Source organism: Rhinatrema bivittatum, chromosome 2, assembly GCF_901001135.1.
Source record: "Rhinatrema bivittatum chromosome 2, aRhiBiv1.1, whole genome shotgun sequence".
Classification (NCBI taxonomy): Eukaryota; Metazoa; Chordata; class Amphibia; order Gymnophiona; family Rhinatrematidae; genus Rhinatrema; species Rhinatrema bivittatum.
In genome coordinates, this window is record NC_042616.1 from 619,470,670 (window position 1) to 619,486,599 (window position 15,930).

The following is a 15,930-nucleotide window of genomic DNA, read 5'->3' on the forward strand; positions in this document are numbered from 1 at the left end:
ATTCTCTATCTCCATCTGCGGGTAAGGGAGAAAACCTCATGCGCTGGGACAGGTCTGGTAGACTCCAGGAAAGAAAATTAGCAGGTAAAAAACCTAATTTTTTCTTTTGCCCTGTTTGTTTGTCTTGATTAGACTGTAAGCTCTACAGAGCAGGGGCTGTCGCTTATGTGTTTTTGTACACGTACTGCATATGTTGAGTAGTGCTATAGAAGTGATAAGTAGTAGGAGTAACAATAACTTTGCTGCTCACTGTCTTACTCAATCTTTAAAATACAATTACTAAGCGAATGACAGCTGATTTCCCCACCCCTGCCCTCCTCAGTATATCTTAAAATTGTAGCAGTCCAGCGGACTGTTTAAAATTGTAGCAAGTGAAACCAAAAAGGTGTACCTTTATTGTGCCAATACGGTTTGAGCTATACTTTAGCCATGTTAGAATTTGTATTTTCGAGGGTACTATGAGGCTCTGGATGTGAGTCCTCCCAGACGCAGCTAAGATGAAACACAGCTCTGTGTCGGGAGACCTTTACTCCATCCGTTTATCTTTGTTGTTATTTCTCTAAATAAAGCTTGGACATTATTTTTGTCAATTACCTCTTGGACTTTACAGTTCATTTTGGAGTATACCTTTTTAGTTTCATTATCATTATTTGGTGTAATCTCCTTACCCCTTTATTTGTGCTTAAAATTGTAGCAAGCCAATGTCTGCCCTCTCACCCCCGCCCCACCCCCAAGATATTTAAGTTGTAGTGGTCTGTTTTATTGATCCCACACTCCACCCCCATCTCCTACCTTAGAAAATGTGTTCCCAGGACCATGAGTATGTTAATGAGCAAATGCATTATTAGGCTAAAACATGCAAATCAAATAACATGGCTTGCCTCAAAAATTGCTTTCCTGGGAGTACTGGGATGCCAACGTGTGTCTCAATGCTCCCAGGGCCATGCTTTAAAAGGCCCGATGGGGCCAACGTGACCCTCACCCCCCCAAGTAATGTCAAAACACTAGGAGTCTCTGGAGACCCCTTTCCCACCTACCCTCTCCCCTGCTGCCCCTGGAGGTGGCCAGAGTAAAAAAGAAATGTGTTTTACCAATTTGTGCCCCAGAGCACAGGCCACCACCCTCTCCCCAAACCTCTCCCCTTTTAGTGCAGCCCCCCCCCCCATTCCCCTGGAACTCACCCACTTCCTTCAACCTTCTCCCCCCATGCCTTTCCATAAATCCCTAGCAGTTTGGGGGAGGCCCAAAGCCCTCCCTATATTTCCGGGCTTGGTCCTGCCATGATTCAAAATGGCGTCGGCCGGCTGAGATCATTGGTATTTTCACCCAGAGCAGTCTCTTCCTCCAAGGCTCAGAAATGGGGTATGCGGACTTGTGGTAAGTGAGCTACCCCTCAAGGGTCACCTCTGGTCAGTAAATAGCGGCATTGCAAAAGCCCTGGAAGAGGATGCCAGTGAGTATAGAAAAAAGGAAGCCGACCTGTGAGTATATTAAAAAGGTGAGAAAAGAGAGAGAATAAAATAAGACGAGATTCCTGGCTAACTTTGAAAAAGCAGCGGATATTCAGTTGTGTGGCCACGCTAATGAATATCCAAGATAATTTAACAATATACGGTAAGTTTATACAGCTAACTTCAGTCTGACCAGCAACGGAGTATCGGGCCCCAAAAGTCAAACTATGCAGTATGCTATATGCTGTACATTAACATTTTATTTTTAATGTGTGTGTGTATATACCATTTTAATTTGTATCATATCTTTCAAATTAATTGGTCACAGAATGCTTTTCATTTATTTGAGCTCTCACAACTATGACACAGCTTGTGATGCGCTTCTAAAAATTATTAAAGAAAACCACTCGGCATGCAAATTTCTACTAAAACGACGTTTTTCTTTTCCTTTCTTCCCCTTAGATTCAGCTGTCAAAAAGTGGGCCGCCTTTTATTATCAAGACTCAGCCGGTTTCCAAACCAGAAGCTAGGGTTTCCTCTGGGACATCAAGCAGCAGCGGAAGGAACACGGGGGCCAGAACGCTCGCAGATATCAAGGCTAGAGCCCAGCAAGCGAGAGCCCAGAGGGAGGCGGCAGCTGCAGCAGCCGTAGCCGCTGCGGCCAGCATCGTCTCAGGAGGCGTCGGCAGCCCGTGTGAAGGTGGCAAGACCAGAACGCTGGCGCACATCAAGGAGCAGACCAAGGCTAAACTTTTTGCCAAGCATCAAGCCAGAGCCCACCTGCTGCAGACCAGCAAAGAGGCCAAACCGCAGCTTTGCCCCAAGGAGGATCCCCCAGCATTAGACGTGCCAGCTTCTTCTGATACCAAGATTGAAGGCTCTACCGGTGTCATTATTGTTAATCCAAACTGCAGGTCGCCTAGCAACAAGGCTGCTCACCTTCGTGAGACTACCGCTTTATTGCAGCAGTCACTTAGCACAGCTGCGTTGCCAGAAACCGCTACTGACATTTCTGGGCACAGTTCTAATGAAAATATGCCCCTGTCGCATTCATCTGACAAATGTGTTTCATCTACCTCTGCTGAAGAAAGCAGCATCTCAGTGCTTCTGAGTAAAAATGCTGCCCCGGTGCCTGTTTGCAGTACTGCTATGTCAGGAGCCATCAAGGACGTTCTCTTTGCAAATTCTGTTGATAAATCTTCTGTTCTGATGACTGTTGACAGTTCAAGTACGACTGTGTGTAATGTAAATGTGCTGAATTCTGTCCAGGGGACTGAAGCTCCATGCATAGCACATGTGCCAAAATCTAGTGACAACCCTGCTGTTCCAGACCCCTTAGACAGTGCAGTCTTACCGAGCTCTTTGGAGGAAAATAGACTGCCCTTGTCAAACAACAGTGCTACTACCCCCGCTTGCAACCAGTATGCCACTGTGCCAACTTCGCCCATTGGGAGCAGTCTGCCACATTCTCTTCCTGCCAGTTCCGTACTCATTTCCCCAGTGTGCACTGCCAACAGATTTTCATCTGAAAAAATAGCCATAACCGAGTGTGATGAGCAAAGTACTGTATCCATTATCACTGCAGTCCGAGCAAGTTTCAGCTGCGTTGACACAATTGCTGACTCAGTTGAGAGGCCCCATATTCCATCATTTACCTGCAACAGGGCAAAAGGAGGCTCTTACGCAAGCACTAATAAAATAAGTACAGAGAGCTCAGAAAAAATTACTGGAGCTAGGAGTACAACAGATTTGACTGGCAAACCTCAGTCAATGGGTTTTAATCAAACTGCCATGAACAGATCTATCCCCTGTAAAGTCATCGTCGATCACAGCACAACACTAAATTCCAGTTTTGCTTTGGCCTCTTCAGCTGAAAATGCCGAAAACAGTACCAGTGGACCCAGTTGTCTGATCAGAGCTGAACCTGCCACCCTACAGGCTAAAGCTTGTCCCCAAGTGTCTGTAATTAGCAGGCCTGAGCCTAACAATGAGAGCACGGAGCACAGTTCCGGCTTGATCACTGCCTCTGGGAAACAGGGCGACAGGAGCTTGCAGGTGGCCTGCATAAATCGTCCAGAAGGGCCTCGCACGCCTCAGGATAAACTGAATGAGGTTGTTCCTCCCAGCCGAGGTTTTGCAGAAAGATTACAGTGCCCTTCTTCCTTCAAATGTGGAGCAGACGATGCCTGCAACAGTCAGTTCAGTACTAACAGAATCTGCTGGAGCGATGATGAGCAAATGAACACAACCAAGCCAGCAGTCAACTGTCCAAACACGAAAAAGAATAAAGAATACACAGAAGAAAGCACTTTTGATAATGCCAAAACCGAACCAGTAAACTACATGCAGATGTCAGCTTTGCACACTAGGAGCCTTGTGGCAAGTGGTCCTGTGAAATCAGAAATCATGGAATCGGACAAGCGCTTTCTGATGGACACTGCAGATTTTACAAGATCAGATATTTCTTCCCAGGCTACTGAAATAGCTGTAAGTGCACAGGCAGCCCAGAGCTCTAAGACGTCTGTTGCAGATTCTAGGGAAGACTCCTTGCCACAGACAACAGATACCTTAAAAAGAGCTACAAACGCTGTTGCCTCTGGTTGTCGTTTGTCTTCGGTTGAAGCCAACAACCCTCTAGTGACACAGTTATTGCAAGGCAACCTGCCTTTGGAAAAAGTATTGCCACAGCCTAGGTTGGGAGCCAAACTTGAGATTAACAGGTTTCCCTTACCTTTGCAAACTACCTCAGGGTGTAAAACAATAGTATCTGAGAGAAATCTTGCCGATAATGCTTCATGCTCTCCCACGCCAGATGGTAAGGGCTATCCAGCAGGAGGCATGGCGACCTTGCAAATTAGAAAGCGTGAAAACCATCCGAAAAAAAGGATGTCCAGGACAGGGGGGGAACATGCTCAAGTTAAATGTGAGCCTGGAAAATTGTCAGTGGAGGCAGATAGTAAAGTGACTCCTTGCACGATGGGCTCCAACATGAATCAGCTAGGGCCAGGCCAGCCATTTAAACAGGAGTGGTTGAACAAGCATCCTGTTACGAGCAGGATTACTCACAGCCCAGAGATCAAACAGCAGAAACGTCCGCTTCCTTCCTGCAGTTTCCAGCAAAGCCTATACCATGTGGACAAAAATGGCGGCTATCATTCCGAAGCTGGTGGCTCACACAGGCAACATTTTTACCAAATGCCCATGGCCACAAGGGGCCCTCTTCCTGCAGCAGCTGTCTTGCAAGCTTCTACGAAGCCCCTGCCGGACTGCGGTACTTTTGCATTTAATAGGCACCTAGAACAGAAGGGTGTGGGGGAAGTCAAGATTCCTGCCCAGCAGCTGAGACTGGCAAGCGTTTTCTCACCTAATATCCAGAGCAAGGAAGGGGAGGACATGGCCCCTGCACCACAGACTGCACAGCATACATTTCTAGTCCATCCTTCCCCACCTAATGCAGAAGTCCCATCCGATCAAAAACAACCAGCAGTTACCATGGAAACCACTAAACGACTGAGCTGGCCCCAGCCAGTAAGCATCTGTAGCAATATAAAATCTGAACCCATTTCTTTTGAGGAAGGTTTGAACAGCAGCTGTGTACTGAGCACGAAACAAGCTTCCTATGAACAGAACGATGTAAAAGAGCAGCTGAAAGCGTTTGCGTTGAAAAATGCAGATTTCTCTTCCTATTTACTCTCTGAGCCACAGAAGCCTTTCAGCCAGCTGGCCGTGCAGAAGATACAGGCACAACAGCAGCAGCAGCAGCTTTGTAGAAACTACCCAACAATTCACTTTGGTAGCACAACTTTCAAGAGGGCGGCGTCGGCCATTGAAAAGTCCATTGGAATTTTGGGGAGCGGCTCAAACGCCGCTGCCGCCGGCAGCCTGGCTAACCAGAGCACGCCGGTTCCAGTCCAGAGGTTTACCGACAGCAGCGGCGTGGACGAGCTGGAGCTGAAATGCTCTTGCCGGCTGAAAGCCATGATCGTGTGCAAAGGCTGCGGGGCCTTCTGCCACGATGACTGCATCGGCCCTTCGAAACTGTGCGTGGCTTGTTTAGTTGTGCGGTAGGAAACTCAAATCAGAGATGGCAGAATCTCTCCTCGGTACCGGGAGGGGGGGAGAAGAGAACAGCAACAGCAAAGAAAGCAAAACATTTTTTGTCATTAGAATTCTTTTTATATTATTGGTATTGTTGTTGTTATCATGCGTATGCTGAAAGCGCTCTGCCTCAGAGTGCAGTCATCTCGGGGTGTAAGCTTGCCTGGTGCGGGTGGGAAAGCAACATTCCATGAAAAAGCCGAAAGACAAATCAAGCAGGCCTCAGTGCTTCACTGTCCTTTTTGTAAGCCTATTGCTGTGGTAAAAGAAAGTGTTGGAAAAGCCGTCACCATCAGCTTCTTAATCCAGTCTGTTTTATGCACCCAGTAAAAGTACAGCACTGTTTTGTTTTTTTTTATATTTTTTTTTTTTTAGACGTGAGGAATGTTCTAGAGGTAAATGCTCCTGGTTTCCTTCAGTGGTACCGGACGACAGGGAGAGTCCTCGGCCTAGTAAATAAGATTCCATGCTGTGCAGGTTTGCAGTTTCACTAGCTGTTGTGATTCAGCCAATTGGATTGTATAGTCCTATTCCCCCCCCCCCCCCACACTAATGATAACGTTTTTTAAAACCTATTTATTCCCCCCCCCCCATATGACTGGATTACATACAGTATGGCCACGTTGCAAAAGCAAGGAGCAGAACCGTAGCCGTTTGATCTGTAAGCTGCGCGCTCCCTTCCACACTAGGCATTATGAGGGGAAATGTTCATTAGGCTAGCTGTCCTCACTGTTTGAAGGGAGGAGAGCTCCTTCCGTAAATGTGAGAGAATTGCTGGACCAGTGTTAGAATCTGCATGATTTTAAGCCAAGAATCTAAATGTTTCTCATTTCAAGTGTTTCTCTGTTTCTGTTTCCTTTAGTCATGCCCCGCTATGTAAATGGCTTTAGGGGTTTTCAAGCAATGATTAAAGGCGAGGGAGGCGTGCAAATTGCGTGTTGGATAGAAAGAAAAGTACTTTTTCCTTGCATGCTCTTACTAGTCACCTTAGTATTGTTTTATTGTAAGTTTTACTTCTTTTGTATAATAAGTTATCTTTTCCTTTTGTTTGTGGTTAACACTACTTTTTAGCATTGTACATTTTCGTAAGGGACCATCGATACTGTTTGTTCTGAGAACAGGTGTATTTTTGTTTTCCTGTATTTTTTCTTTGTGTGTTGGGAGGAGGGGTTTAAGAACTGTATAGGGGAGGGAAAGTTTGTGTTTGTTTTAAGGGATACTGCATTTTTTTTTTTAAATGAATAAGCTTCAGTATTTATCCAGTACTGTATTTATGTTGAGGACTGTAACTGCATTCCAGAAGCACTAACCCATCATCATGTCAAAGAGCGACACTAGAGTAACTCGGGCGCCTTATTTATGTAAAATATTATGTGCATGAGAGTGTGGTTAGAGAAATACAGTGATGCTTTCTACTCCAGGTTAACAGGAAATGATTAGGGAGGAAACGACCCATGTGCAGGTTTATGTATGTGTGTGTGTGTGCGTGTGGGCGTGAGGTAAATTATTTGAATAGGCAACCATAATAATAATAAATTGGATTGTGTGAGGGAAGGAACTTTTTCTCTTTGACTGCATAAGAACCACAGGTATGTGCCCATGTGAAAGTTGGGACTTTGTTTCACAAAGATAAACGTGTGCCCTTGCTTTACACTTTTTTCGTCTTTAAAAGTGAGCTGGAAAAGTCCAGGCAAAATACTGGTGGGAAAAAAAAGGTTGCATTGTGCAAGTGATTTTCCGTGGTATTATGTTAGTGTCCAGTGAAAGTTTTGTTTGTGCCCTATATGCAGGGCAAAAGTTACTGTTAACTTTGGCACAAAAAGGGTGGATACGAATGCAATAAGATATTCCGTATGCATTTTGTTTTCTGAAACGATGCAGTTTGTCCGCGCATGAATTCTTCCTAATAGGATGAAGTGGCGAGAACACTAGAAAGGTCATTTCCAATGATGTTCTTAACAGTGCTGCCTTAAGAGCCAGATGGGGGTCTATTAGTAGTCCATCCTGCAAATGATGCATATTCTCATGCACCCAAATGGCATTATTTAAAAAGCCTTCGGTATTCTTCTGCATACTGCATTTCACATCCTTGTCATGCCAGGTATAGTATTGAATTCAGAGATGGACAAAAATAATTACGTGTTTCCCCTTTGAAAACAGTGCTTTCTGTTTAAACATCCAGTGCAGTGACTTTGTTCTGTGGTCGCTGGAATGATTTCAAAGGTATAATCCATATGGATTATATATTTCTTTCTAGTTTCTGTCAGTTTTAAGTATTTTTGCTGGGCAGCTGATGGAGAGGTTACTACCTACCAGGATGTGCTTGCAGCATTCTTGGGTAGTCTAAAAAAAAAAAAAGAAGAAAACAGTTAAAAAGCATTATTGATGTGAAGATAGGTTGCTGTACACATGCACAAAACCACTGACAAATGCAAGTTACCTTTTTTCCTAACATTTGCAAAGCACTTATGAACAGGTACAGCTATAGAAACATCCATGACAGGAAATTATAAAAAAAAAAATAATGCAAATAAAATTCCACTTGCAAAATGTTTTCAGCTCACAAACCATGTAACTAACAAAAGAAAAATCATGTCTCTCTGCGGGGATTGGGAGGGAGGGATTTTCTGGTGCTCAAAATGCATTTTTAGCAATCATTTCCTGCAGTAGTTAGTGTAAGACACTGTTATCATTGAAATAACTTCCAGTACACCATATTGCACTTTGTAAATAGGACATGGCCTTACATTTAATTTGTATGTGTTGAATCCATCACTTCGTGCATCATACGTTCGGATGACTTACCTTGAGAAGCTGTACATCAGAATCACATCTGAAGTTAAGATACCAGGGGCCTGGATGTCTCAAGGGAATTGTCAGTGTTACAGAGCCTTTTACGCCCAGTCATCAGTTCAGACCTGACTGGTGGGGATTTGAGAAAGAGGGCCTTGGTGATACGAGCTTGTGTCCATCTTATTAACCCCTCACCACCACCATCTCCACTACCACAGTTTGCCGCTGATTGGCACCAGGGTTGGCAGCCTGAGCAGAGAGGCCAAGGACTGCCAGGAGCCTTAATTACCCTCCATCCTAGAAGCGCTCCATCCAGTACAGAGATGAGGCACATTGGCAAGGCAGTGTAGGGAAGTTTGTATTACCACTGCTCAGGCTCTGTGGTTTGGTTTTTTTTTCTGTGACTAATCAGAGGACCTCAGTTTCCAGTATTGTTGGTCTGCCACTTTTCATGGGCACTAAAAATCTTCACTAAGAATTAAGCAAAGGTGTTATATAATATAGCACTGCATCTGCAGTTGCCATACAGGGTTTATGAGCTGTAATCATGGTTTCTAACTTAAAACAGGAACCCATTTTGGTAAAATCATTCCAGTTAGTTCCAGTTTGGTGTTGCTCAAAAGCTATCTGACTTTTTAACAATCATGAAGTTTGCCAGATTGAAAGAGACTTTCCAGGGATGAAAGTAGTACAGATTAATGCAAAACCCTTTCAGGAGCTACCATGACCAGGCATTAACATTACAAAATGTTTTTGTTTTGTTAAGTTGCAGCAACATATATTTATTTAATTTTTTATTTTATTTTTTTTTTTGCAGAAATGACAATCCATTGAAAACACATCTAACTGCATTTAAAAATAAGTTCATAAACGTATCAATTTTAATAAAACTGACATGAAACTAGTTAAATGTTCTCAACTAATTTACAAAATGAAGTTTACAAACTTGCTTTATTGGAGGGAGGGAGATGTGGATCAGTCTGTAATAATGAAAGTAGCAGTGTTTAAACAAGTGTGGGATAAATGCCCTCATCACAGTAGACTTAAAGAAAAACTGGAGATCAGCTGAGGTCTGTTGCATGCAATGAGGAAGTAGTTTGAGCAGGATGCAGTCGTTATTTGCCTTTATATTCTTTGTTTAATGCTCTCAGCTCCTGAAAGAGTCTTCCTGAGCTACCTCATACATTACAATCTGCATATAAAAAGAAGTGATGCTTTTAAATCATTAAACAGAGCAGATATGAGTCTAAGCCAATCAAGGTCTCAGGTAGGGTGGCTGACTGGCGCCAGATTTTCAGGACAGGTTGATCCAGTCCTGGTTTTAGTCCTCTGCATACAAGTACTTAGTCTTGATTTTCTTAGGGATTGCAATGGGGTAAAACCAGGACTGGATCAACCTGTCCTGAAAATCTGGAGGCAGTTGGCAACCCTAAGTGGGTCTCATAGGGTGTCTGATATTGCAAAGTGAACTTTAACTCTTAGGCATCAAGTGTTGGAGGACTTATACCTGTGTTTCTAGAAAATGTCACTTGTTTACTTATAGCAAGAATTGTTTTCTCTTTTGGGGAGAGAGCAAAGAGATGGACAGAAGAATTTGCATCCCTGTTTTAAGCTGCTTATCACAAAAGTGTGTAGGTAATATTTATAGCACCAAAATTCATTGCTTAACAAAACAAGAGGTATGAGAAAACATTTTTGAATTTGACCCTTTCTGTATTTGTATGTTTTTAACTTGCTGAAATACAGGCCACAAAACATTAAATTTGTCTAGGAACATGCCCGCATTTAAATCAATTCACAGTAAAACTCACTGAGGTTGATATCCAAGGGGTATGTCTGGGTAACCTTTGGCGTTACCTAGACAAATTCTGAAATCTGAATTTCCCACCCCCTCACCTGCATAATTTTATCCAGGTAAGTCATCATCCGGCTAATATTTAGCCAGATGCAAAGAGACAGGGGAGAGGAAGTTCCAGGCACGTGGGTTAAAATGGATCTGGCTAGCACCGATATTCAGCACTAGCCAGAGAAATAGCTAAGTCTGGTCAGAAAAATCTTTGTCTTACAGTAAGTGGGGTAATTTTCATGTGGTGTATTCAGTGGCCTACTTACCTGGATGTGTTTGGCTGAATATCCAGGTACATTACCTGGATGAAGTTATCCGGATTACTTTCCCACTCTTCGGTTCATTCTTTATGGACTCCACTGTCATCATGCTTTGACAGATTAGCAACCACCCGACTCAGATGGTCAACTGCAGTAAGCATTTTTCCCATAGACCCAAGATGGGGGAAAAAACCCTTTGTACATCTGGCCCAAAGAGCGATGCAGTTTAAAGATCATCTCATTGAAGTTAAGGTCACACTGATGTACTTTTCTCTCCCAAAGTAATCCTGTTTGGATGCAAGATCATTGTGATATAAATTGAATTGAATTTAAAACTGATAAATCACCATAAAAAAAAAGGGCTCTCCAGTGTTAACTTATCAAAAAAACCTAAAAAGCACACTGGCCAGCTTTTAACGTTCCATTGTCCCTTATATTTTTATTTTTCTTTTTTTATTGATTGTTAGCTGTGCAAAACAATAAATACTGTGCCAGAAAACTTTCCAATATCTATATAACTTTTATAACGAAAAAGTCCCTTCAAAAAGTGAAACAAATTCCAACACTGATGTAACTTTTGTATGACACTTTCTAGGCCAAGAGATCTTTTCATTAATTGCAGCAACTGCAAAGTACCAAGACTTTTGCAGTACTTAGCGGCAAGCTTCTTTACAAGCTGCCATCACAGGGAGAAAACCCCTTTCAATCATTTTTGGCAAAATATTCCAAATTTATAAAATTGCGCAAAACTTATGCAAAACTGTTCAACAATGTTTTGAACATTTTTATTCCAACAAATATTTCATAATCCCAATTGGTTTTTGTGGAAGTTCATCAGTATGCAGCAATACCATTCAATTCTAAAGAGAAATCGGAGTACTTATCAGGCAGATAATGCCAACGCTTACGTGGCCACGTTTCGCTGCCAATACACGCTGCCTCGGGGCTGATTTTCAAACACCATTTCTCAGCGACTTTCATCTGCTTAAGCCTGGATGGTGTAGTTTTACAAAAGTTTTGCACATTTTATAAATCTGGAATATTTTGCCAAAAAGTATTCAAAGGGATTTTCTTCCCGTGATGGCCGTTTTATAAAGAAGAAGCTTGTTAAGTACTGCAAAGGTCTTGGTACTTTACAGTCGCTGCCTGAGGTTTTCCCTTTCAATTAATGAAAAGATCTCTTGGCATAGAAAGTGTCATACAAAAGTTACATCGGTATTAGAAAGTTTTTTCAATTTTTGAAGAGGCTTTTTGGGGTAAAAGTTAGATAGATATTGGAAAGTTTTTTTCTGGCACAGTATTTATTGTTTGCACAATTAATAATCTACAAAAAAAGAAAAAGAAGAAAAACATAAGGGACATTGGAAAGTTAAAAGCTGTGACCAGTGTGCTTTTTCATTTTTTTGATTGTTGAATTTAAAACTTACAACTCACTTTCCCCAATTTGCGGTCAGTTCAAAGCAGATAACAGAATATAGAGCCGAGGCTCTTGTACTTCACATTTCCAGGCATATCTTTTCCCTGCCCTTTCCCTGTTAAAAATAACAAATGAGCTCTTAGGAGATTGCAGGTGCTTTTTTTTTTTTTTGCACTTTTTTCCTTCCTCCCTTAGGGGATGATATATCATGTAAGATATGCAAAGGATGCCTATGTCACGTTGCTGCTATGCACCTACACCTTGGCAATTGTGACCCTTCTTTCTCTTCTTTGAACTTTTTTGATGATGGCAGCATGTTTACATGATAGGCCACCTAATGTAGTGTTGTATTCAGTCTCCGGAGCATCTTGTTTGTTCATGGGTTTACTGTTTTATTAGTACAGATTCACAAGCAGCATTACTTTTAAGAAGTAGACCTACCATATCCTGCCTCTTCCAAAATGCACACATGCAGAATTTCAAAGTCTAATACTCTAATTATTGTGGCAGTCAGTCAAGGTGTGGCTAATTAACAAAGCTATACATTTGATCTGAGAGCTCATTTGAAATGACCATTTACCAGAAGGTATAGACAAGCCTTGCTTGAACTCTGAATTTTGTGAAAGCAATGTGGCAGTGTTTTCTTTAACATGTAACTGAAAAAGTTCATTATCAGGGACCCGAACAGTTGGAAATTTCTAAAACTGTAAATCATGTTTCAGTTGTCACATTTCTTCACTGTAAGACCATAAAATGAACATTTTATTGAATCTAATTTAAAGGAAGCTGCTTTTTTTTTAGTCCACATATTTGGCTTTGTACTATATTTGATAGTTACAGAACAATTTAGTACATAGAAAATCTTTGTTGTATTTGTATTTTTTATGAATGTTACAAGAAAAAGTGCTGTACTTTGTTGCCATAAAAAAAAAATTGTACTGCTGTCAGATATTATTTGTGTTTCACACCTAATCTGATTCCCATTATCAGTACAGGGTTTTTGTATTTTGATTCTGTCAGTATTCTGTTTGTTTACATCTGTTCTGACATTAGCCAGCCAATGCCTTTCTAAGGGCACCTTTAGGTTTGCAGTATACGGAAGATGTGAAATAAGCCCACGCTAGAAAAAATGCATGATGATCATAGGTTCAGATGTGTAGGGTGCGGGGAGCACATAAAAATTGACATTAGTGTACCAGGAAAGTGAAACCCTCCTTCCGTCTTCAACCAAAGAAATCTCTTCCCACTGAACTGACCATTGTTCTCAGAGTGTTCAGAAGGGGGAGCCTTTGACTTCAGTGAGATTTGCTGTAACGTCTTAAAACTGTGTTTGTACTTGCTTTGATGCCTGACTAAAATGTGACTGAATACAACAAACATTTTAACAACAAACAAATGAAAAAAAAAACATTTAAATAAAGAGACAGTGTTTTGTTAGGATTCAGGGATCATGCTTTATTTTAATGGTGCTGTTTCATTTTTGTTTTTTGAGGGGGGTTTTTTTTTCCTGTTTTGTTTTTGTTTTTTTTTATATCCATACATTTGTTGGCCTACAGAAAATGACTGATCACAATGCTATAAGTTAAATAAAAAATATTTGTCTTCTCCTTGGTTTCTCTTCTGTCAAATAAAAATTTGTGATAAAAATAGAATCTAAAGGATGTAAACAGAATGATATATAATTGTTTTTCTCAACAGTTTTTTGAAGAGTTACTTCACCTTACTCTTCTTGGATTACCTACTCAGTTGGAACCTTCCCCATCATGTTGCTAAGAGAAACTTCCTTAGCATACGGACAGCTGGATCCAAAACCAGTGGGTTATACACCTCTACCTGCAGATGGAGATGGAGCAAAGCTGACATCACGGTACATATACCCCTGCAGTGACATCAACCCGCTGGGATTCTCCGTCTCCACAGATGGTGGATGTGCATCTCCCTACTGGGGATTGCTTAAAAATATTTTTCAGAGGAGAACTGGTCCCTGCCTCAGTTAAGAATTCCTAAGGTGATATCTCTGGATCCCTCCCTCAGATGAGTGCCTTGGTCTGGTAGCTGGTTTTTCAGCCGGTGTGGACTTAGTTGTAAAAAAAAAAAAAAAAACACCTGAAAGGCAAGCGGGTGCAGGAAGCCGAGCGTGGTGGTGAAGGACCTTACCCTCTCTCCCCGCATCCGGAGACTGACCTTGTACTCAGCCAGGATGGGCTGAGCTCAGATAAAGGATAATTTTAAAAAGAGAAGAAGGGGAGTTCGGTAAGGATTCCTCTCCCTCCCCCCCACCACCCGGTTTCTGTGCTTGGCGTGCTGATCCAATGTTCATTCCCGCTTCCGGGGAGCTTAGGGAATGTGGGCAGGTTGGCAAGTTGAGCAGCCTTTTGGCTAGGTCCCACTCTCGGGTTTGTCTTGTTCACCGCGTGCTAGGTCTTCTGGTTTTGGCATGGTTGCCTTTTCTTGGGTAGAATTTTTTTAAGGTCTGCAGTCTTTTTTTCAGATACAGTCCTTGGTCTCGGCCAATCTTAACAGGTCAGGATCACAGGCTGTGGATTCCTGCAAGCCTGGTGCTGCGGGTAAGTGTTGGAGTACTCGTAGGTCTGCAGCAGGTTTGCCTGAAAGAGACCCAGATGGCACAGATGATGAAACCAATCCTTACTCTCTGGAGGATGGGAAAATTCCTCCAGGATTGGTGCCGTATAGAACTATGTTGTATTTCTTTCATAGAGATGAGTTACCTGCTCTCTTTTCCCAGACATTGAAGATGCTGGGGGTACGAGGGCTGAATCCATGTCTGAGCCAAAGAAAGACCACATTCTGATTTCTTTGCGTAAAGCTTCTTGTTTCTTCCCTATTGTGGAGCCCATTCAAGAATTGATTGACCTTGAATGAGGTGCCCCGGAATCTAATTTTAAAGGGGACTAGTCTTGGAAGGACTGTACCCCCTGGATCCGGCTGCAAGAGAGCAATTGTGTTTTCCGAAAGTGGGTGCATGTGTGTGTGCTGTTACTAAGCAGATGACTTTCCCCTAGAAGGGGGAGCGGCCTTGAAGGATGCACAGGGTAGGAGAATTGAGGCTATCCTTAAGCAGGCTTTTGAAGCAATGGCAGTGAAATGGCAGATGGCTTCTTGTTGTTCCTTGGTGTTTACTCTCTCAGGAGGTCAATGAATCTGGTGTGAATTCCAGGACAGTGATGGAACCAGCAACCGCCGGTTTGGCAGATTGTGCTGCGATTTGGTCTGCACTTCGACCAGAGGGGTGACTTCAGTAATAGTGGCCAGGCATCAGCTGTGCCTGAGAAATTGGTTGGCCAATCCAGCCTCGAAGTTTAACCTCATGAAGTTGCCCTTTAATGACTCGCTGTTGTTTGGGAGCGAGCTGGAGAAAATGGTCAATAAGTGGGTGAGTCCCAGGTTCTTTGGTTACCAGAGGATAAGAAATAGATGCTGCACTCCTCCAGCACGAGAGGTCTTACTAGGGGATTCAGATGTTTTCGACCCTACAAAGGAACGGCCTTTCAGAGGGCTCCATCTTTGGGTAGGTCTCAGTTTTTTTGTCCCAGGCAGCCCAGACAGGGCACAGGCTTGGGTAGTGGAGCCTCCCCCAGCCTCTCAGTGAAGGTATGCCTACCCACTCCTGGGATCAGGAGATAGGGGTTCACCTCTCTTTTTTCGAAGATGGGGCAAGATCACATCAGACCAGTGGGTTCTGGAGGTGATAAGAGATGACTATGCACTGGAGTTTCAGTGTTCCTCAGGACGTTTTCATGGTGTCTACCTGCAGCTCTCTGTGGAAGAGACAAGCAGTGGAATGTGCATTGTCAAGACTCCTCAGCCTGTGGGCTGTGGTTCCAGTGCCCACGTCTCAAGAAAATACAGGCTAATATTCCATTTATTTCATTGTGCCCAAGAAGAAGGGTGCTTTTTACCCCATCCTAGATCTCAAGGGGGTCAACATTCATTTGCGGGTGACTTGTTTTCGCATGGAAACCTTACGCTCAGTGATAATAACAATACAGTTGGGGGAGTTTCTGATGTCTCTGGACTTGTCCGAGGCATACCTTCATATTCCCA

General features: G+C 42.8%; 1 protein-coding gene across 1 annotated transcript in view; it reads left to right on the top strand.

The window, feature by feature from the left end:
* The window catches only part of ASXL3 (ASXL transcriptional regulator 3), a 367,079-nt gene extending 353,607 nt beyond the window's left edge, over positions 1-13,472 (top strand). Inside the window, exon 13 of the mRNA XM_029591205.1 lies at positions 1,914-13,472. Coding sequence (XP_029447065.1) covers positions 1,914-5,519 — 3,606 coding nt within the window. The 3' untranslated portion in view covers positions 5,520-13,472. The remainder of the gene's footprint in view (positions 1-1,913) is intronic.
* The last annotated feature ends 2,458 nt before the right edge of the window (positions 13,473-15,930 follow it).